This window comes from Martes martes (genome assembly GCF_963455335.1).
Source record: "Martes martes genome assembly, chromosome: 1".
Classification (NCBI taxonomy): Eukaryota; Metazoa; Chordata; class Mammalia; order Carnivora; family Mustelidae; genus Martes; species Martes martes.
This window is the reverse complement of record NC_137888.1, coordinates 197,957,195-197,980,516: the sequence shown is the minus strand read 5'-3', so window position 1 is coordinate 197,980,516 and position 23,322 is coordinate 197,957,195. Positions and strand designations below refer to the sequence as shown.

At 41.2% G+C, this 23,322-nt stretch overlaps 1 protein-coding gene across 3 annotated transcripts in view; it reads left to right on the top strand.

Annotated features, from left to right (window-relative positions):
* The window catches only part of RBM6 (RNA binding motif protein 6), a 104,338-nt gene that overhangs the window by 44,008 nt on the left and 37,008 nt on the right, over window positions 1–23,322 (top strand). For 2 of the 3 annotated variants that reach the window (XM_080797477.1, XM_080797478.1), the window contains exon 6: window positions 10,003–10,076. The exons of the other annotated variant lie outside the window; for it this stretch is intronic. In XM_080797477.1, the coding sequence (XP_080653603.1) occupies window positions 10,003–10,076 (74 nt within the window). The remainder of the gene's footprint in view (window positions 1–10,002; window positions 10,077–23,322) is intronic. 3 annotated transcript variants of the gene reach the window in all.

Below are 23,322 nucleotides of genomic sequence, written 5' to 3'. Positions count from 1 at the left end.
TTTTTTTTTTTTTTTAAATATTTTATTTATTTATTTGACAGACAGAGATCACAAGCAGGCAGAGAGGCAGGCAGAGAGAGAGGAGGAAGCAGGCACCCCGCTGAGCAGAGAGCCCGATGCGGGGCTCGACCCCAGGACCCTGAGACCATGACCTGAGCTGAAAGCAGAGGCTTTAACCCACTGAGCCACCCAGGCGCCCCATGGCTTCTGTAGTTCTTATTTGTCTCTTTGGCCAAATGCTCAGGTGGCTTTGCCTGAGTCTTCTAGGTTGTATAAGTCTGTATGGGGCTTCCAGTGCCTTTGGGTGTTTAGAAGGATTCATGAAAGAGTTTCTTCTGCTGGAGTAGCAAGAATTAAAGGGGGAATAGTGCAGCAGCCAGTTGTCTCCCAGCTTCAGTCCATGGAGGGAAAGTCATTATGTAATTACCTTCAGTGGGCAGAAGATAGAGGCTCTACATACAAACTATTTATAGGATATGAAACTACATTGACCTCTTCTTTTAACTTTCTCCTTACACCAGAACATCTGATCTGTGCTCACCCTTTCTAGCTTAAATTCTCCACCCTCAAAATGTTAAAACAATTTTTACCTGCTTCCATGTTTCTTACATTAGCATTTAGGACCTCTATCTAATTTATGTGTAAGCTTTGGAATTACATATTGGTCATGGTGACACTACTTTAAAAATATACCACTGAATTGTACAGTTTATTTTGTTTTATTTTATTTTTAAGGATTTTGTTTTGTTGTTTTTTGGGCTTTTTTGGTTTTTTGGAGGGTGCTGGGGAGAGGCAGAGGGAAAGGGAGAAAGAGAATCTTAAGCAGGCTGCACACCCAGCATAGAACTTGACACAGGCTCTATCTCGCAACCCTGAGATCATGACCTGAGCCAAAATCAAGAGTCAGACACTTAACTGACCAGGCACCCCTCAAGATTTTTTTTTTAAGATTTTATTTTTATTTATGAGAGAGTAGGGGAGGGGAGGGAGAAAGACACATCAACTCTGACCCAAGCTAAAACCAAGAGTCGGACGCCCAACTGGCTGAGGCACCCAGGCATCCCCTAAGATTTTAAGTAATTTCTATACCCAGTGTGGGGCTTGAACCCGTAGTCCTGAGACCAAGAGTTGCACGCCACCTACTGAGCCAGCCAGATGCCCTTGAATTGTACACTTTAAAAGAGTTTATTTTGTGGCGTAAATTACATCTCAATTTTAGAAAATAAACCTTGAAAATTGGTTGACAAGTCATACAAGATTGATTTCTTAAAAGCATTTTCATGAGTATTTAGAATATTTAACAGAGCTTTAACCAGATATTAATGGCTTACTGACTGGCACTTAAACCTTATAGGTAGAGTTCATAATTGATTGTCCCTAGTCTTAGTTCAATTCATTATGCTGTGCCTAGAAAATGTTGTTATATTTTCATCTTTTAAAAAATAAAACAGCACCCTGTACCCCTTGAAAAGCTTATGATTCATTTACCTACCAAGTATGTGCCATTCTGATTAGTATATGACTCTACCTTTGAAACTACTACAGAATGTTATTGTTTGTTTATTGATTTATTTATTCAACCAATAGTTATAGTGCGTTGAGGTGCAGAGGATATGCTGGTGATCATGAGCATTGTAATCTTTGACCTTAGGGGCTTCAGTTTCTGTGGAAAATGGATATATGGGACAGGTGATCCATATTCATCTGAATAGGTCACAGTTTTAAGGGATCTGGGAGTTCTTACATGGGTTCTTTTTGGCTGAAAGTTTGAAGTTTACCACTGTGGATAACTTGATGAAAAATGGTTAGTTCTTTTTTTTTTTTTTTTTAAGATTTTATTTATTTTATTTGCCAGTGAGAGAGAGAGTGAGAATTCAAGCAGGGGGAGCAGCAGGCAAAGGGAGAAGCAGACTCCCCTCGGATTAAGGAGCCTGACTCAGGACCCAATCCCAGAACCCAGGATCATGACCCAAGCTGAAGGCAGACACCTAACTGATTGAGCCACCCAAGCATCCCAAAACATATTCAGTTATTTCTAATGCTAAAGTCACTAGAGGATGACAAACATAGGAATTTTAGAGTCAGCAGGCTTAGAAAAAGAATAACACCTGGGGCAGCTGAGTGATTCAGTCAGTTGAGCACAGCCTTCAGTTTAGGTCATAATCCCCAGGTCCTGGGATCAGTCCCATCTCGGGCTTCTTGCTCAGCAGGGAACCCACTTCTCCCTTTGCCTGCCACTCCCCTTGCTTGTGCATGCTTTCTCTCTTTCTCTCTAACAGATAAATAAATCTTTTAAAAAAAAATAACACCTAAGTGAATGGTTGGAAATAATTATTGGTCAGAGAGGTCAGCAAGTTATTGTTAATGATGTCCCCTGATTTTCAGAGTTAAAATGAAACTGGACTTTCATGGTTGTTACAGGAAATGATAGACAAGAAGTAGAGAAAATTGCACACAGATGTATGTGGGTGCTTTTTACCAACCTGGAAGCTTTCCAAATTCCATCATTGGGGGGTTTTTATGGGAGGTTCCATTATGCAGTCATTCTTGATTAAATCATTGTGGCTACTGGTGCTTAGCTTAAATTCCAACTCCTTTCCTGTCCCTGAAAATTGGAGGGGTAAGGCTAAAAGTTCCAAGCTTCTGATCAAGATTTGGACATTCTGATCACCAGGCCCCATCCTGATGCTATCTAGGAGCCCACCCAAGAGTTACCTCATTAGAACAACAGACACTCATACCACCCTTATCATTCAGGAAATTCCAGGAGTTTTAAGAACTCCATGTCAGGAAACTAGAACAGAGACCAAATGTCTTTCTATATTATCATAGATGGGGATCCCAAGTGTGAATCTGGCTGGTATCTGGTATGTTTAGGTGGGCATCAGTTTTCTGTTACAAGGTATAGGTGACCTAGGCTTATGATCTGGTCATAGTGTGAGTCTCACAGAATGCCAGTAGTCTGACGCTTCTCTGGATAATATTTTACATCTGGAATAGGTAAGTGGCTGGAGCAGTGTGATCTGTTCTCATCTTGAGCACCTTCCATCTCAGAAGCTACTATCTTTGTGGAACCTTCCCAGAGCCCCTTAGAACAGTGGTGACGTGTCCATTTATTTGTACTAGGGTCCAGGCAATGGGAAAAATGTTTATGGGCCATATTTTTTCCCCACTTGAAATGAAAATAGCTTCGTGATCTATGAGGGAAACAGATATATTCTTAGCATAAACTAGAAATCAGTGAGGCGATTCATCAGTGCCAAAATTTTAATACTGGGGCATATTTGAGGAGCACCAACACAGGTACTGTCTGATCTTTAGTCCCTGAATAATGCTTTGTAATAGAAACATGGGGGTCCTGAAATGCATTATCTCATGCACTCTGAAACCACCCTGCAAAGGAGTTACCATCATTGCAACTTGGCATATGGATAACCCAGGCCCAGAAAGAAGTGGCTCAACTGAAAGCACATGATGAGTTAGCTTCTGCATATGTACAGACTGGAGAAGTTACTTTTCTTGTGTGTTGCTCCAGTGAAGAAACTCATTACAATTGCTGTGGTATTAACTAAGCACCATTGTGTTGGAGATAGAGAAATGAAAAGAGCGAGGGGGACCTGGGTGGCTCAGTCAGTTGGTCTTCTGCCTTCGGCTAAGGTCATGATCTCTGGGTCCTGGGATTGAGCCCTGTGTCAGGCTTCCTGCTCAACAGTGAGTCTGCTTCTTTCTCTCTCCCTCTGCCCCTCCCCACCACTAGTTCTCTTTTTCAAATAAATAAACAAAATCTTCAAAAAAGCCAACTCTCTGAGGTCAAGGACCCACCCCTCCACTGTGCCCACATAGCATTGTTAATGTCACTGGAATGAAAATAAATAAGGGTAAGAATTTCCTAACAAATGATATCCTGGGCCTAGACAACCATCATTAAGAAGTCACCCTAAGATTAATTTTGGACTTTGAAAACTACTTGAAAATACAACCACCCCCCCCCTTTTTTAATAACCAGTTGGCACAGATGGAGCATAATCAAATAGAGCCATATGCAATTTTGAGAAATTTAGCAAGTAATCATGACTGTGTATCTTCCTCATTTCATCTTTTATTATAAACCAGCAAGCCTTATGTGAGTAGTTGAGGGGGAGAGGATTGAAAGTGCTTATAAGATGTCAAAATGATATATTTCATGGAGTCTAATTGTGTTCTTCCCAGATAGTAGGTTGACAAATCAGATATTTTCCAAATTTTCATAATGCATATTGAGGTTTTGGGTTTTTTTTTTTTTTTTAAAGATTTTATGAAAGAGAGAGAGCATGAGCAGGAGTTGGGGGAGAGGGAGAAGCAGACTCCCTGCCGAGCTGGGAGCCCAATGTGGGGCTCAATCCCAGAACCCTGAGATCATGACCTGAGCGGAAGGTAGCTACTTAACCAACTGAGCCACCTAGGCACCCCAACTTGCGGTTTTAACAGAGCAAAGTACTTTTTAGAAATCTTGTACATCGGAGAGGTGCCTGGGTGGCTCAGTGGGTTAAGCCTCTGCCTTCGGCTCAGGTCATGATCCCAGGGTCCTGGGATCAAGCCCTGCATCGGGCCCTCTGCTCAGCAGGGAGCTTGCTTCCCCCTTTCTCTCTGCCTCCCTCTCTGCCTCTTGTGATCTCTGTCTGTCAAATGGATAAGTAAAATCTTTATAAAGAAAAAAAAATCTTGTACATCGGAGATTTTGGAAAAAAAAAATCTGGACTTTGAAAAAAAATAGCAATCTTGCACATCTTTCTTTGTTGTATTATTTCCATTGGTAGGAATTCACATTACTGTATCGATTCTGTTTTGGTTTTTGCTTAAAATCTCTAACTTGATAATTTACTTCTAAAAGTCTGTAGCCCCAATGAAATATGGAAATAGGACCTATAAAAATATAGCCCTCTTGAATCTCTATTAAGATTTTTTGTGGTGCTCTATATATTCATAATGCTTTATTCCTATAGAAATAATAATCCTTGTTTAGCAAAAAAGAAAATCTGTTTTCTTTTCCCTCAAAGATACCCAATAAAATAAAGAAACCTATTTCCCTCTCTTTGTCCTTTTTTTTTTTTAAATTTCAGTGTAGTTCTGTTTCAGTTATACAATATAGTGATTCGCAGTTCTGCAGATTACTCAGTGCTCATTTATGAGTCCCCTCTGCCTGTATCCTTTAAAATCCTGATTCCTTTTTTTACATTTTGTAGTTGGTATGTATATTCTTGGCTTTATCAATGTAAATCAGTCCTCCTAATGGGAAGTTCAGCTGGACTTGTTTATGATAGTTGGGTTTTTCTAGACTAGTTTGAACAGAGGACTGCTCATCTCATTTGCCTAAATAAATATTGCTGTGTAATTGTTATAAAAGCAGGGTTTGGTATAGATGTTACAGTTGACTTCAATAATTAAGAGCTATGTTTGTCATCATCTCTGAGTCAGCTTTTTTAGGAGCTGAGACTAAAAGATACTCGATATTATTCATTAAGGCTTTGTTTTCATACCTTGTTGCCCCTTAAGTACCTGTTAGCTTTTATCACAGTATTTTTTTGTGTGATAGGCAATCATGTGATTCATGAATATGAAGAAGAATCAAAATTTTAATGTTACCTTTATAGATTTCCTTCTTTCTCTGTTCTCATCCTTCTCAGCTGCCAACAAACAAACCTGTAAGGAGCATTCACATTTTTATGAAAAATCTATATATTTAGTTAGGTTAGAAAGTGAAGTAAAATATCCTTTTTAATAGTCACATAAATAAGCACAAAGACCCATCAGCCCACCAGGCTTCTTCCTAGAATGTGGGGGTAGAAGAAAAGGGTAATAAAAAAATTTCTTATTCCTTAGGTCAGAGTCTGTCTATGGGACTGTTAACACCGAGTTTACTATCTTAATTCCCAAATAGCTCCTAGCAATTCTGAATGCAAGGTTGGTTGGTTGTTTTCAGAATGTTTAGGTCTGTGGGTGGAATAGGTCTACTAGAACTTACTCTGTGAATTATAAAATTACATTGGAGGAATTAAAAAGAAACCCCCAATTATCCCACTATAATAGTAGAACCACTGTAATCATGTTCGTGTACAGTTGTGTTGCATTACATCGTTTTCAGATTTCTGTATATTCACCTGTGGTTGCTCAGCCCCTCCCTCCGACTCCATCTTCCCTCTCATGGAGTGAGCATGAGAGGTGGGATGTGACCCAGTTGTGGCTTCAGTTAGTCTCTGTCTCCCAAGTTTCCCTAAGTGTGAGCATTCACTGTGCTAGCTGTGATTCTGTTATTTAAAGTGATATGTTTTTCATACATTATGGTCCTTAAATGCAAGCCAACCTCTTCATCTGGTGTCAACCAAAAGAAAAGCGATCTGTTGCGACGCTGGAGGAAAAACTGGCAGTGTTGGACTTAACCTATATTGAGAGATGGTATGTTGTTCTTCACGTTGGGGTGTTCGAGTATGATTTTGACAATGCATGGTTTTCATCTCATATGCAGACTTTTATCTCTAACCTCTGAGTTAGATGTGACTTCATAGTATTTAGGTCTGGTTCTTTTTCCTATACACATTATATATAATTATCCCCTTTTTTAAAGTTTTTTAAATATGCTATATTAAACATCTCGTATCAAGTATCTTGCTGTATTATAATTTTTATAGCTATAATTGCAACAAGACTTTTGGGTTTTTGTTTTCGAGGAAGACTTTTGGTAGCCAGTATAGCAGTCCATGAGTGTGAATGAGTTCTAACTTGCATACTTGGGTCCATGCACAAGGTTCTGCCATAGGTATTTTAGAATGGGATAACTGGTGTGCTGCAGATTTCTGTATTTCTCAACCATAGACACGGTCTTATTTGTCTGTGCTTGGGCATGTGGGACCCTTTCTATGATTGGACTTAGTAAAATTCAGAATTCAGATTACTCATATCAGTCTAGGATCTTATTAAAAGGTGAGTGGCTAGGGATGCCTGGGTGGCTGAGTTGTTAAGCATCTGCCTTCGGCTCAGGTCATGATCCCAGGGTTCTGGGATCGAGCCCTACGTTGGACTCCCTCCTCAGCAGGGAGCCTGCTTCTCCCTCTCCTACTCCCCTGCTTGTGTTCCCTCTCTCGCTCTGTCTCTCTCTGTCAAAAATAAATAAGTCAAATCTTAAAAAAGAAAAAGAAGAAGAAGAAGAAAGGAGCGAGGCTATCAGTGTAGCAGTTAACAACATCAATTTGAATGTGGTCCCTGGCTCTGAGCCCATATTGCTTACTTACCACTGAGGTGATTTTGAGCAAATTACTTATTCTTTCTTTGTCTGCTTCCCCATGGGTAAAATGAGGTTAATAGTATTTACCTCATAGGGTAGTCTTGTGGGGATTTAATTAGTGTATGTAAAGAGTTCAGAATGAAGCCTTGCACCAACAAGTGCTATTATGTATTACTTCATACTGTTGTCCATTTGGGCAATTCCTGGAAATCCTTGTACAGCTGTGAGTCTTAGACACACAAAATGCCTAAGATCAAGATAGGGTACTTTTTTTTTTTAAAGTTTTGGGTATTATAATTAAGCCTTAAATTTTTGTTATTATTTAATAGCTAAAATTTCGGGCAGAAGATATTGAAAGTTGGGCTTGTGGATTTAATGTTCAGTCTGAAGTACATTGTTAGGGTATGTATTGCAGAGTTGATGTATAGAAATGCTCATAATGTCTCTTGCAAACTCTATCTTTTCCTTCCCAGTGACTGTAATATCAGAGTCTTATTTATTCTTCAGTAAAGTGTGAATGTTGTCATAAATCTCTCTCTTTCTCTTTGTCCACAGATTCTGTGAGCTCTTCTGGGCCACAATAGTTACTTCTCTAAGTACAGAAAGGAAACTCGGGGCTTTTCCTATGTGGTGTTAGTTCCCTGTGTTTTTCATTTGGGCAGCCATAGAGAGGGTTGCATTCCACACACCTGGGCCTTGATATGCCCTGTAGAGGTAATCAACACACTTGAGAGTTTATCTGCCTATTCCATAGCTACCCCTTTCTGATTGTGGACATGCAGTCAAGTGTTTGCAGTAGATATTTGCTGATACAAGGCATCTTATTTGCTTCTGCTATTCTAGTGTTTTCCAAGAACATTCAGAGTGCTTTACAAAATGCAGAATGTTTTGTTTTCTTTTTTTTTTAATTTATTTTTTTAAGCAGGCTCCACACCCAGCATGGAGCCCAGCATGGGGCTGGAACTCATGACCCTGATGAGATCAAGACCAGAGCTGAGATCAAGAGTCAGAGGCTTAACTGACTGAGCCACCCAGGGGTTCCCCAAATGCAGAATGTTTTCTGTAGGAGAAGTTCACTGAGTTTGATCAAGAAAATCCACTTGAAAGGAATTAACTAGCAAGATAATTTCTATTGTTAATAGGATATATAAAAATACATATACCGTTTCTTTAAGGTAGTTTCATTTCTTCAAATAGTTACTAATCAGAAAAGGCTGATTTTGTCATAAATTTAAGTAAAGGTTGCAGCAGTTAGTTTGATCTGTGTTGGTCAAAGCTGTAAAATCAAATAGAAAATCTATCTCTCAGCCTAAGGTGATGCTGGGATATCTATCGAGTAGATTTGTTTTCTTCTTCTTGGTCATTTCGCAAAATTCTAAGCAAAAATCAGCCTATGCCATTGTAACATTGGAATATTTAATTTGAAGTATTTAATAAGTCTGAGGTCACGGTTTTATTATTATCATAAGAAAACATTTCAGACCATTCATTCCATGTGACAAGGAATCCAACCCATCTCACCAAATTTGGTCTGTTTTTTAAGTTATATTTTCTGTTGCGCTAGTTTTTGTTTTGTTTGGTTTGGTCTCTGGTACTTTGATTTAATAATACTTAGTTTCCCGTTGTTATATATACTCTGTGCTCAAAATTGGCCTGGGTCCTGTGTTACTTCTCTTCCCCTGAGTTTTATTTCTCATCTGAACAAATTGCATCTTTTTCTTGCTGTTCGTTTGCACAGCATCACTCCTAAAGATGAGCTTCTTTATCCTGCGAGGCAGTGGAGGAAGCATGGAAGTCATTTGTGGAGCATTGCATTGCCAAGTGTGTTTTTGTTGTCATGTGGTGCCAGTATCCGGGAAATTAAAGGACAGGTTCACATTAGAACTCAGCAGCCTGTAAATCCCATGAGCTCCCAATCTCATGGGTCATGAGAGTTGCAAATGATACTTGCTAATGGGAAAAGTGAAGGGTGTTCCATAACTCTAACGGTTTATACAATTCTTGAACATGTACTGATTGCTAACAACTGCTGTCTCTCCCCCAGCCTACTCTACTGCCAATCTTTGTGCATAAGCACAATTTTGGACCCAGCTATTTGTACTTACTTATGCTTTTACACCTTCTTCCTTTCATAAAGATTTAAGCTGGTTTATGACTTGAGTTGAAACAAGGAAAAAAAGAGGAGACCTGAAATGGTCTGTCCCCTGCCAACCAGAAGCCTCCTGTGGTATCCAAACAGAATAGTTGCCTCAGTCTGTCAGCACTTCTGTCTTTGAAGGTGGTTTCTGCTTGAAAAGTGGTGACTATTAGCATAGCTTTGGGATAATTGCTTCTCCTTCCTCTCTCGGGATACATTTTTTTTTTCCAGATACTTTCCTGTTCTTGTTGACTTTGCTTTTCCAGAAGATTCAGCCTGTGGTGAAATGTTCTGGGTCCCCACTTGAACTTTCTGTGGGATTACCTAACTCTGGGGTACCCTCACCAGACCATCAGTGCTAAAGAGGGCAAATCTTCTTGCTTAATAGAAAATGCCATTTTGGAGTGACTCTCAAAGCCCAGAAACATCCAGATTTTCCTTCAGTACTTTTTTCTGTTTGGGGTAGTGGCTTTGCCTAGTATAGGGGAGGGAGGGCCTAGTTGGGAGGGCTTGTGTTAAGGGGTTCAGAAACAGGGGATTTAAGTGTGTCTTTTGTGTTTGCAAGGCACTAACACCACTCCCGTCTGTATTTAAATGCTGTCCCCAGGTTACGACTATGGCTATGTCTGCGTGGAGTTTTCACTCTTGGAAGATGCCATCGGATGCATGGAGGCCAACCAGGTTGCTTTATACTTCGGTCAAATGATGCTGGAAGGATATATTTTTTATGTATGGGGAGGGAGGGTTTCAAATGATTGAACTTTGGAAAGGTACCAGAAATCTGTATTTGGAGCATACTGCATTCCAACCAGAAAGAAGTTGTGAGGCGAGACTCTAGAAGAAGCTGAGAAGGTTTCTCTACAAGTAGAGTTATTGGACACAAGTATATTTAAAAACTAGAGCCCAGTTGCAGTTGGACTAGATGACAAAGACAATATATGGGGAAAATGACAGGTTTGGAGTGCGACTGATACTGAGATCCTAATGTAAAGAATGATCCTTGACTGTCTGTCATCTCAAGGATCTGCCTGGCACAGGAATTCTAGGTCGGTACTTATATCCAGACCTAGGGTGAAGACCACTGATGGCAACTCCTGTGGCACTTGGGTCCTGTCCGCATGTGCTGCTTTCTCAAGAGGGCCATCAGGGAGGAGAGAGGAGTGGCTTGTTCATGTGTATTGCATTCATCACGGCTCTTTATAAATTGGAGTTTTGTACTCAAGTTCTTGGCTGTATATAGTCAGAGCCGGTGAATCTGAATCTATACTTACCTTATGTTTGAAACATCTAGATGTATTCTGCTTGCCACCTAGAACTGTCATTTGGACTTTCAATTGAACCTTACCTGGTAGTTTTGGAAGGAATTATGAAGTAGAAAGAATCTTTCTTGTCATGGTATTTCTTTGGGGAAAGTTATTTTCTTTGTGGTGTCTTAGTTCCTTCATCTGTCAAGTGGGAGATAGAAACTTAATGATACAGTTTGATTTTTATGTACCCACTGCTTGTACTTAACTGTGAATGCAGTGTGCCCTTAAGGGTAAGAGCCCTAAGGCTCTGCCAGAAAAGAGTAATATTACATGAGAACTCTACCTCTCTTAGAGCCTGATGCCCTTTCATCAGCTTTGTTCCATTCAGCATGGCTCATTACTTAACCTTCTCCCTTCTTTGGCCATGTTCTCCCCTTATGGGTATGGAAATGACATGCTGTAAATCCTTTGGGAATAAGCACTAATTAGAGGATATTTGATATATCCATACCTATTGTTAGTAGTATAAATGCTGTTATATCCTCAGAGAATGACTAGATTAAGGCCATACCCCCTTGACAGAGTTCTTGTTGACTGATTTGTTCGCTGTCCATCATTAAGCCAGTCACTTAATAGATATTAATTTTGTGTCAGAAACTGTGCCAGCTACCAATATTTTGAGAGAAGAGTGAAGGTCCCAAACTTTATGCTTATGGTTGATTCCATTCTGACTGTCCTAATAGAACACTCATGTAATTCATGAACATCTTGTAATCAGTAAATAATCATTAAGTCCTGTCCCACTGTGCTAAATCATACTTTGAGTGGTGGAAGCATAAACAGGAGAGCCATGGCACATGCCATGCCATTCTCTTTTGTACCATTCTCCCAACTGTGTCTTTCTCTTAGAGGGGTGTTACTTTTTTTTTTTTTTTAAAGATTTTATTTATTTATTTGAGAGACAGAGAGCATGAGAGGGGAGAAGGTCAGAGGGTGAAGCAGACTCCCCGTGGAGCTGGAGCCCGATGTGGGACTCGATCCCGGGACTCCGGAATCATGACCCTAGCTGAAGGCAGTCGCTTAACCAGCTGAGCCACCCAGGTGCCCCAGGGTGTTACTTTTTATCAGAGCTATTTGATCTTCGATCGATAGAAGAAAATAACAATATTGTGTTTTAACTGGCTCTCCCTCTGTCCCAACAAAAAATCCTGTCTGAAGTTTCTAGCCCCTTAAGAGAAGTTTAAATAGAACTAGGACAGCCTTCTTTAAAAAGGTTTATCCTAGGCAGGGTTTCTTTTGGAGCCATAGCTGGAAAAATGTTCATTTACACAAGCAGTATTGAGGGGGTATGGCCTTTCAACATCTCTGCTCCCACCCTCCCCACATATTCTGTGAACATTCTTAGGGTTCCCAGATCCCTGTTGACTGACTCCTACTTGGTGAATAAGACACAAAGAACAAAGCACGAGCTGGGCCAAAATTCTTTCAGGGTGAAATAGGATGTTTTGACAGGTAGCTATCCTTACGGGTATGTACCATAAGGTACTCTGTGTCAAGTACAAATAAGAGACAGCCTCTGTCTTCCAGGAGCTTAGACCAAGAAAGGTGACAGACATTATGTGGTATTCATAGATCCTATGGAGTGTTCTCTCAAATTCCAAATTTTTGTATGATCTCATTTTTAATATTCACTGGAATAATTCCTTAAGAAGGTAGCACCGTATCCTTAATCAGTCAACCTCCTTTTGTAGATTTTTATTCTTCTCCTAGTCATGGAACACAGGGCATACTGCTAGCACTGCCACACAACAGAATTCTCTCCCTGAACTGTATAGATTTCTTGATCCACTCAGCGTCCTTCTCATAATCTTTGCCACAACTCAGGATGTGTGCAAGTCATTCTGATGGGAAGATTTTTGAGAATGAGATCTCTAGGGGAATTTTTGTACCTAGGTAGTACAGCATAGCAAAGAGGAGTGTAGCTTCTGCAGCCAGATGTTACTTCCTAGCTGGGTTGTCTCTGGCAGGTTTCTTTACCTCCCTCAGCCTCAGTTCCCTCTGTTACCAGTACCTCATCAGGCTTTGGTGTGGACAACATGAGATCATACATTCATGAATGCCTGCTCCGTGTCAGGCATCTTTCTAGATGCTGGAGATGGTTCAGTAAACAAGACATTATAGAACTTCTGTCTTAGTGATAAGAGACAGGGCATAAGCAAGTAGACAAATTTAAAACAATATGATATATGATAGTGCTGAGTTCTGTAAAGATAATGCATGCTGGGGACAATTTTATATGGGGTGGTCAGGGAAGCTTCTTGAGGAGTGACATGACATTTGGTGAATAATGTGTACAGAACACTTAGCATAGGATCTGGTACCTAGTAAGCACTGCCTTCTGCATGTCAGTAATTTCCAACATAATTCTAGGAAAATAAATTTATTTTTATATCTGGATGTTCCTTAAGGGAATGGATATGGTTCAGTCTCCCAGTAACAGTACAAAATGGAGAGATGTAAAAATGTGAGAGAAGTCCTTCTCAGAGTGTTTATGGAAGATGCATGTCTTTGTCTATTCATTCATTTTCCTACCCTCCAGGTTTTAGTTATAGACCAAATTGGTACAGATTCTGAGTCACCATCTGCTGGACACCTCTCAGTAGAATCTGTGTATATGATTCTGAAGAGGTTTCTGTTGAATGCTTTAATTTGAATTTTTTTTATTTTTTATTTTTTAACAATTCTTTGCTTATCCTGACTCTTGATGTGAAATGTCTTTTTATTTATCACTGATAGTTCTAAATCTAGGGGAAGGGAATAAAGGAGGCTTCTGCCAGTTTACTTTGTCAAATATTGCAGGATATATGTGCCATAGAGGGGTTGTCCTGGTTGATGACCAAGGCCTCTCTAGCCCTTCCCAGTGTCTTCATGGAGACGTCAGACAGTAGGACACTCGACAGCAGTACTGAGCATTGTGGCCGAGAGGACTCCTTAGGGCAAAACCTAGCCAGCAGCTGTCTGTCTGGGCAATTCATTTCCAGCAGAGGTCTGTCAGTATACTTAACTGTTTCTGTCTAGAAGTAGAAAGCCAGCAAACACCGTGAGGAAGGGTTTTTATTCTATCTCTATGGGAAAGGTATTTCTAGCAGCATCATATACCCTGTGCTTTCTTTGTTGTCCAAGTCCCTGCAGTTTGAGGGTGAATATTATCTCTTTTTGCTGTATGTGCCATTGCACTGGGACTTAGGGGAGTAAGGAGCATTATATTAGAGGATCAATCCCTTTCAGTGGTTGCCCAGTTGTGAGTACTAGCTCTTTCAAGCTCTTGTCAGTTCTACAGAAATTAGCATTTTATTTTCTTCTGTTTGCAGGTGTGATGTTTGTGGTCTCTTCCCACTCAACCAAATGTTTACTAAAATGCCCTTATAAAGGATAGCTCTGAAAGAAGAATTCATTTCTCTGGAAGTTTTACTTGAGGGTCTTAGCATTGGTGACCTTCCTTAGCCAAATGACGGGGCTGTGTGACAGACTCAGCCTGACTTCATAAAGTGGAAAGAAAAGATGCCATTATCACCTAACATGAAACTTCTTTCAGACACTGGCCTTTGCTGGTGCAGAGGGGAATGAAATTTTATGAAATGGTGTTTTTTGTGTCAACAAAATTAAGAGAATTTGGGTTTTTGAAGCTATCAGGGTGTCCAGGGTGGTTCTGAAGATAATGTGAAGGAACCCAAATCTGAAGTGGTATCTGTCTTTTGACTAAAATGAGATCAACAGGAAAAGCTTATGTTTTGGGGGATGGGAAGACTATTTGTGAGGCAGTGGTGGAAAAAATAGGTGAAGAGCTAGTTTGTTGGAATGTTAATCAGGATGATAGCATTACTGCATGAAACACTTCAGTATTTAAGTTGTATGCAGTCCAAGTAACAACAAAAACAGTAATCTTTATAAATTCCTGCGAGGTTGTGTTGCCTAGATGCACACCCCAAAACTACTTCACTGAAGAGAATGTGGCACCCCAGCCAGGGCTCAGGTGTATGACTTGTGTCTTGAATTATGCCATTCTTCCTGGAAACTTCAGTTTCAGTACCTTTTCTGATTGCCCTCCATAGAGGTTATTGGTGGGAAATAGAAAGGCAAATGCATTCTAAAATGAGTGTAAATCAGTAATTACTGAAGATTCTTGTGAGTGAGATTTAAGAGAATTACCTGTCTAGTAACTGAGTCTTGACTGACACAAGGCAGTATATCTTAGTAATTAAATACTTGAAGGCAGACTGCCTGGGGTTTCATTTCCTGTCCTGTCACCTTTCTCTGTGTGATTTGGACAAGTGGCTTAACATTTCTATGTTCCAGTGTCCTCTCATGCATCTAGGGATTAAATGAGTTAATGCATGGAGGGTGATTAGGACTGGGCCTGGCACACAGTGAGCACTGAGTTTGTATTTGTTATTATCACAACTTTTCATCTGATTGGAACAAGAAAGTCTTAAGTTACAGAAGCTTCAGTTTTGGCTTCGTGGGGTATCTGGCTAAAATGGGATTTGGTGGCAATATGCAGGAGGATTATTTTTGTATCAACAGTATTTCCCATTTAGTCTGTCGACTGGGACTGATTCTCAGGAGGCTGCTTCCAGGTCTCTCTGGGAACTTCTGCTGCATTAGCTGTTGAATCTTAAATTCTCCCAGGAAAAGAGCCAGACACACCACTTGGGGGACGTGGAGTATGGTTGACAACACTAAAAATCTAGCCTGCGGCTTTTTTTTTTTTTTAATATTTTATTTATTTACTTGAGAGAGAGAAAGTGAGTGAGAGAGCACAAATAGGGGAACGGGCAGGGGAGAATCAGGCTCCCCGCTGAGCAGGGACCCTCATTCGGGGCTCCAATCCCAGGAACCTAGAATCATGACCTGAGCCAAAGGCAGAAGCTTAACTGACTGAGCCACCCAGGCTCCCTAGCGTGTGGCCTTAAAACCCTAAGCTCTGATGACCAGTCTCTGGCTTTACCATATCTCAGACTTTTATAATAATTGTAAGAAGTGCTCTAAACTGGTTTCAGTTTAATTTTCTTGAACCATTTGGCAGTTTTTTTGTTTTGTTTTAAGAGCAAGTGTAGGCATATGTGAGTGGGGATGGTGGGTAGGGGGAGAGAGAATTTTAAGCAAGATCCATACCCAGCATAGAGCCCAATGCAGGGTCCGGTATGATAACCCCGAGATCATGACCTGAGCGAAAATCAAGAGTTGGGCACTTAACTGAACCACCCAGGCACCCCTCATTTGTCAGTTTTAAGGGACAACTACTTGTGTGTCTCCTATGGTGAGGTTTATGATTTTTGTCATGCATATATATCATGGTTATTTCTGCTGATTGAAGTGATTTAGTTTTTTATTTTTTTTTTAAGATTTTATATATTTGACAGAGAGAGACAGCACAAGTAGGCAGAGCGACAGGCAGAGGGAGAGGAAGAAACAGGCTCTCTGCTGAGAGGGAGCCCAATATGAGGGTTAGTCCCAGGACCATGGGATCATGACCTGAGCTAAAGGCAGCCACTTAACTGACTGAGCCACCCAGGTGCCCCTGGTTCTTAATTTGTTCTAAATTGGAAATATGCCTATGTATTTCAGTCTTTGATGTTGTATCCCCTCTTTCACCTGGTATTTTTAGTTAATGTCTGTACTTTTTATAAAAATGGAATTATGTGAAATGCTTATTTTCAGTCTTTGGGCCTTTTGGAACTTGATTACAGACAGTTATTGAAAAAAAAAGCAGAATATGTATAATTCTAATTAACTGTCGAAGGGTTATACAAAGACATGGTTCAGTTTGTGATCTTTATTACAACTTCGGTTTATGATTTTGCACACCTCCAGACAGTGTGTAGGGTATTAGGAGCACTGAGAGGTTTAGAATTCCAGCTTTGTCACTTCCTAGTTCATTTGTAACTTTTCAATTTCAGAGTCTCATCTGTAAAATGGAAAGATAATCATAGTTCCCACCTCAGAGCATTTGTGACATTAGAGCAATGTATGTGGAGCACTTGGTACAGTGGCCAGCCTGTGGCGGGTGCTTACTACCAGAAGAGGTACCGAAGAGAGTGATTCTATAACATTGGACTCTGCTTGGTTGTCTTTTTTTACCTTGACTGCTTATTCAGCTCTTGGGACTTCTGGATGCCTGAGAAGTGGTTGTGCTGCTTTGGGTGGCAGCTAGATCTTTGCAGCCCGTTCTGATAGTGCTGTTGCCCATTGTCTCTGTCATGAGATGGGGCTGCCTGGACTCAAAGGGGAAAAGGCTGGGCCGCATCTGTCCCAACAGTGTCTGCGGGATGAGTGCACAGGCATGCAGGCATGTGAGGGAAGAGGATCATGGCCATGCCAGCACTCCTGGGGGTGGGGATCCTTGTTTCTGAGCCTAGCATTGCTGGTAGTTCTCCTATGACAAAATTCTCTTAGGCTAACTGGGGCATTCAGTGTTATTAGACATCTTATCCATCTGAGCTGAACTTGGAGGTTATTTTTTTTTAAGATTTTATTTATTTAATTTTTATTTATTTATTAGAGAGCAGAGTGAGAGGGAGAGGGAGAGAGAGAGTGCGTGTGTGCGCAAGCACAAGTTGGAGAAGGGCAGAGGCAGAGGGAGAAGCAGACTCCCCCCTGAGCAGGGAGCCCAACTTGGGGCTCAGTCCCAGGATCCTGGGATTGCAACCCAAGCCAGAGGCACATGCTTAACTGACTGAGCCACACATGCACCCCCTGAGCTTGGAGGTTATAACGTGTCTTTGTGTCTCATTCTCCCCATACCAAATGTTCAGCTGCTGCTGTTTCACCTTTTAACTCATTTATGAATGAGATAGATATTATTTATAATACGTACGTATTTCTTGTTAAGAGCGTTGATGGTATGATTTTGAAAATCATGGATAAGTTTATCTAGATTAATAATTGCTCTTAATCTTACAATATGAGATTAGCAATGCTAATGTTATATACTAATAACGTATATTTTACCAAAATCTGTGACTAAGTGTAATTTGTGTTTAATTTGTATAAATGCTATTTCTAAAGGGAAATAAACAGGAGAGAAAGAAATTTATCACAGAAAGTAGATTATTGGGGGCACCTGGATGGCTCAGTCAGGTGAGTGTCTGATTTCGGCTTAGGTCATAGTCTCAGGGTAATGAGACTGAGCCCTGCATCAGCCTCCATGCCCAGTGTGGAGTCTACTTGTCCCTCTTCTTCTGTTCCTCCCCCCGCTCTCACTCTCTCTCTCTCCCTTTCTCTCTAAAATAAATAAATAAAATCTTAAAGAAAGAAAGAAAGTAGATATTGGTCACCAGCCACTTAGGGAGAAGTGCTCTCAAGAGGGAATAGTGAGTGACTGCTAACGGGTAATAGGGTCTCTCTTTTTCTTTTCTTTTTTTTTTTTTTTAAGATTTTATTTGTTTATTTGACACAGAGAGATCACAAGTAGGCAGAGAGGCGGGGGCGGGGGATGGGGTTGGCACGCAGATTCCCCACTGAGCAGAGAGCCCGATGCAGGCCTTGATCCCAGGACCCTGAGATCATGACCTGAGCCGAAGGCAGAGGCTTAACCCACTAAGCCACGAAGGTGCCCAATAGGGTCTCTTTTGAAGGTGATAAAATGTTCTAGAATTAGATAGTAGTTGTTCGTTGACCAACCTTGTGAATATACTTAAACCCACTGCATTGTAAAAAAGCACAATAAGACAGTGAATTTTATGGTATGTGAACTGTTATCTCAGTTTAAAAAAAAAAAAAAGTTTTTAAACTTAGCATGGAAATTAGTTCAGGGTCCCAGTCCAGTGGGAATGAGTCCAGGTCTAAAATAAAACACAGGGTCATTTACCCAAAAAAAAATAAATAAATAAAGTGTCAATTTGTCTGGAAGCTAGAAATTTAGAACTTCAGTCTTAAAATGTAAGAAGAATTTTTTTGCTAATGGTATCTGCTTACCATGGAAGAACACTTAAGCTGAAAATCTGGAAGATGATGGTTGGAATTGAATAACAGACCACATTTGAAGTGGCCACGTGGCTTGTGCACAGTAGTTGCTCAGTAGAGTTGAGTGGGCTTTCTGCTTTAGTATCCATACAGTTAGAAAAAAAATTTTTTTTAAAGATTTTATTTATTTATTTGACAGACAGAGATCACAAGCAGGCAAATAGGCAGGTGAAGAGAGAGGAAGGGAAGCAGGCTCCCTGCTGAGTAGAGAGCCCGATGCGGGGCTCGATCCCAGGACCTTGGGATCATGACCTGAGCCGAAGGCAGAGGCTTTAACCCACTGAGCCACCCAGGCGCCCCCATACAGTTAAAAAATTAATAAGAACTATTTGAAGTAGATTTTTTTTTTGTTTTTTTTTTTTTAATATTTTATTTATTTGACAGAGATCACAAGTAGGCAGAGAGGCAGGCAGAGAGAGAGGGAAGCAGGCTCCCTGCTGAGCAGAGAGCCCGATGCGGGGCTCGATCCCAGGACCCTGGGACCATGACCTGAGCCGAAAGCAGAGGCTTTAACCCACTGAGCCACCCAGGCGCCCTGAAGTAGATTTTAAATAAAAATACCACTTAGGAAATCCTTGGGCTACTTTTTAGAGGCGATATTACTGTAATTGGATGGTTAGTAGGTACCAGTGTAGATCTTTCCTATTTTCCTAGAATTGTTAACCAAAGCTCAAAGCAGGGGTGGGCTGGCGGGGTGGGGGAGACAGGAAAAGGTGGGCAACCAGTTCACTGCTGGGATAGGTTCCTTCTCTGTATATCTTTCTTAGAGGCTTCTTTCCAGCAGCATTGACATTGTGGCTGTCATCTTTAACCTGTAATACAAGGTCTTTTTTTTTTTTTTTTTAAAGAAAAAAAATTACTGTGATAATTTACGGATCATGGAATCCACCCATTTTAAGTATACAGTTCAACAGTTCTTAGTTAATTTACCGAATTGTGCAGCCATTATCATCATCTAGTTTTAGAACATCTTCATTACTCCAATAAGATCGTTGTTTGAGCCTTTTTTCTTTTTTGAAAGAGTGAGCATGGGTGTACACACCACACAGAAGCAAACAGGGAGGAGGCAGAGGGGAAGAGAGAATCCCAAGCAGGTTCCATGCCTAGCATGGAGCTGGACATGGGGCTCGATCCCACAACCCAAGCTGAAGTCAGGAATCAGACACTTAACTAACTGAACCACTCAGGGCTCCTCTGAGGTTCATTTAAAAAAAATAATTTCAGACTTACTGAAAAGTTGCAAAAACAATGCAAAGAATACCTATACACTTTGTACCCAGACTCATCAAATGTTAACACTTTACCAAATTTGAATGCAGAGATTTTTGAGTAGCAGGGTCCCCTTCTCCTGGAAAGAGGCATCGTTGGACTTGTCCTTCTACCAGACTCTCCTTTGGTGGTTAGAGGGCCTTGTTGGTAGGGGAAGATATGTGAATGTCTCGGGGGTTGAGTAGATGCTTTGGAAGATGTTTGAGGCTTAAGCTATCTTGTTAGTGCTCCCAGTAGGGTCCCCTGCTGGGTTAGGGCTGAGTTTGGGATTGAGGTCGAGGGATGAGAAGTAGGGATAGATTCAAACTTCCCTCTCCTGGGCACTGTGGAGATTTGTGGGTTTTCAATAAACCAGCAAAAGTGTTCCCCCATGAGAGAACTGGCATTTGGATGCGTGATACTCAAAGAGACTATGTGCTAGTCAGCATTAAACCAAGAAACAACAGCAGCGGGGGGAAAGGGGACACTGGACTGATAATGTTTTTGTAAGACAGTAGTTCTTAACAGTGGGGGGGATGGAGGGGGAAGCAGTTTTGACACCCTCTTCTCCCTTTCCTAACCACTGGACATTTGGCAATGTCTGGAAATATTTTTGTTGTTGCTACTGGCATCTAATGGGTAGAGGCCTGGGATGCTGCTAAACATCCTACAATGCACAGGACAGCCCCCATATGAAGAATTATCTGCTGCCAAATGTCAGTAGTGCTGATGTTGAGAAACCCTGGTATAAAGGGATAGGAGTTGTGGTTAGCCAAAGGGAATGATCCATCTTGCCATGGGTTGTCTCTTAATGAATCAGTCATCTTTCTCCTTGCCTTCCTTCTGGTCCTAACAGTGGAGAGTGGTGGGTGGGATTAGAAGTGTAGCAAGAGGGGCGCATGGGTGGCTCAGTGGGTTAAAGCCTCTGCCTTCGGCTCAGGTCATGATCCCAGCGTCCTGGGATCGAGCCCCGCATCGGGCTCTCTGCTCAGCAGGGTGCCTGCTTCCTCCCTTCTCTCTCTGTCTGCCTACTTGTGATCTGTCTGTCAAATAAATAAATAAAATCTTTAAAAAAAAAAAAAAAAAAGTGTAGCAAGAGTACAGACACTGTTCCTGGCCCCCACTCCAGAGTAGCAGTCCCAGGCCTAGCTTGTGCCCTTGGGAGAGGAGTTTTATAATGAGACCTGTTTGGGGCACCTGGGTGGCTCAGTTAAACATCTGCCTTTGGCTCAGGTCATGATCCCAGGATGCTGGGATCGAGCGCTTCCTTGGGCTCCTTGCTAAGTGGGTAGCCTGTTTCTCCCTCTCGGTCTCCCTCTGCCTGCCTCTTTGCCTGTTTGTGCTCCTCTCTCTCTTTCTCTCTCTCAATCTCTCTCTCTCTCCCCCCCTCCCTCCCTGTCACATAAATATATAAAATCTTAAAAAGTGGGCGGTGGGATGCCTGGGTGGCTCGGTCCGTTAAATGTCTGCCTTTGGCTCAAGTAAAGATCCCACAGTGCTGGGGTCGAGTCCTGGATCATGCTCCTTGCTCAGTGGGGAGCCTGCTTCTCCCTCTCCCTGACACTCCCCCTTTTTGTGCGCTCTCTCTCTCTCTGACAAATAAATAATTTTGTATGTATACAAAGTAGGATAATCTTGTATGTATGACTTTAGAACCTTTTTATTTCAAGTATTGTGGACATATTTCCTTATCATTAAATACATTTTTATCATATCATTTTTGATGGCTCTGTAATGCTTCATAGTATAAATCACCCTGATTTAACTAGTTCTTCATTTGATGTTTTGAGGTCTGTCGTTATTTTATTAAACAGTGCACTGATAAATGCCCTTATAGCTAAATAGTCACACATCCTTAATTACTTCTTTAAGTGAGTTTCCTCCAGGTAGACTTGACAGATTAAGAGGTAAGTATATTTTATGACTTGGTAAATGTAGTGAGATTGCCATCTAGAAGTTTCCCAATTTATTCTTTTTTACCAGCAGTGTTTGAGCGTACCTGTTCTCCCTGCTTCCCAACCAGTGCCAAATATTAATAACAAAATACTTACACTGGGTAGCGGTACATGGATATTTGTTATTGTATTCTCTAATTTTCTGTGTGTTTAAAATACTTCATATTTTTGGGGTGCCTGGGTGGCTCAGTGTATTAGGCTTCTGCCTTCAGCTCAGGTCATGGTCTCAGGGTCCTGGGATTGAGCCCCACATCAGGCTCTCTGTTCAGCGGGAAGCCTGCTTCCCCTTCTTTCTCTGCCTGCCTCTCTGCCTACTTGTGGTTTCTCTCTGTCAAATAAATAGATAAAATCCTTTAAAAAAATGTTGCCAGTGTAGCAAAGAAGGGATTTGATTTTCCTGTCTTAGGTTATTAGTGAGATAGAACATTTTCATATTTAATTACTAGTTATTTGTATTTTTTTTTAAGATTTTATTTATGTATTTGACAGAGAGGTAGAAAGCACAAGTAAGCAGAGCAGCAGGCAGAGGGAGAGAGAGAAGCAGGCCCTCCGCCGAGCAGGGAGGCCGAGGCAGGGCTTGATCCCAGGACCCTGGAAGCATGACCTGAGCTGAAGGCAACCGCCCAACCGACTGAGCCATCCAGGTGCCCCTATATTTCTTTTATAAGTTTTTGGTTCTTGATATATATTCAACTAAAAGAGAAAAGGTAGGATATCTTAGTTACCCCATCTAGTCTTAAGGTAAATACATATGAAATATCTATTAGACTTTTTCTTTTCTTTTTTTTTTTTTTTTAAAGATTTTATTTGTTTGTCAGAGAGAGAGCGAGCACAAGCAGGGGGAGTGTCAGGCAGAGGAAGAAGCAGGCTCCCCACTGAGCAAGGAGTCCGATGGGGGACTCGATCCCAGGATTCTGGGATCATGACCCTGAGGCAAAGGCAGACACTTAACTGAGTCACCAAGGTGTCCCTAGACTTTTCTGAAATGTTGAAAATTAGTGTATTACCTAAATATGAGATGGGATTTCCTAAGAATTTATCCCTCAGAAAAGAATTTTTTTTTACAGTCTTTGCTATATATTTTCTCAGTTTTTTTGAGTCACAAAGTATCATTTGAGGGAGATATAGTAATCACTGGCTTTAGCCCATGCTAGTTTTGGATGCTTATAGAGGTCAACTGCTGGAATCTGGGGTGGATAGGTTGGTTCACTGGTTTTTTAAAGAAGTAAAGAAAAAAAAAATTTTTTTAAAGATTTTGTCTTTAGGGGCACCTGGATGGCTCAGTCAGTTAAGCATCTGCCTTCAGCTCAGGTCATGATCTCAGGGTCCTGGAATTGAGCCCCACATCTGGCTCCCTGCTCAGCAGGGAGTCTGTTTCTCCCTCTGCCCCTCCCCCTGCTCATGCTCCCTCTCCCTCACTCCCTCACTCTCTCTCTCTCTCTCTCTCTCAAA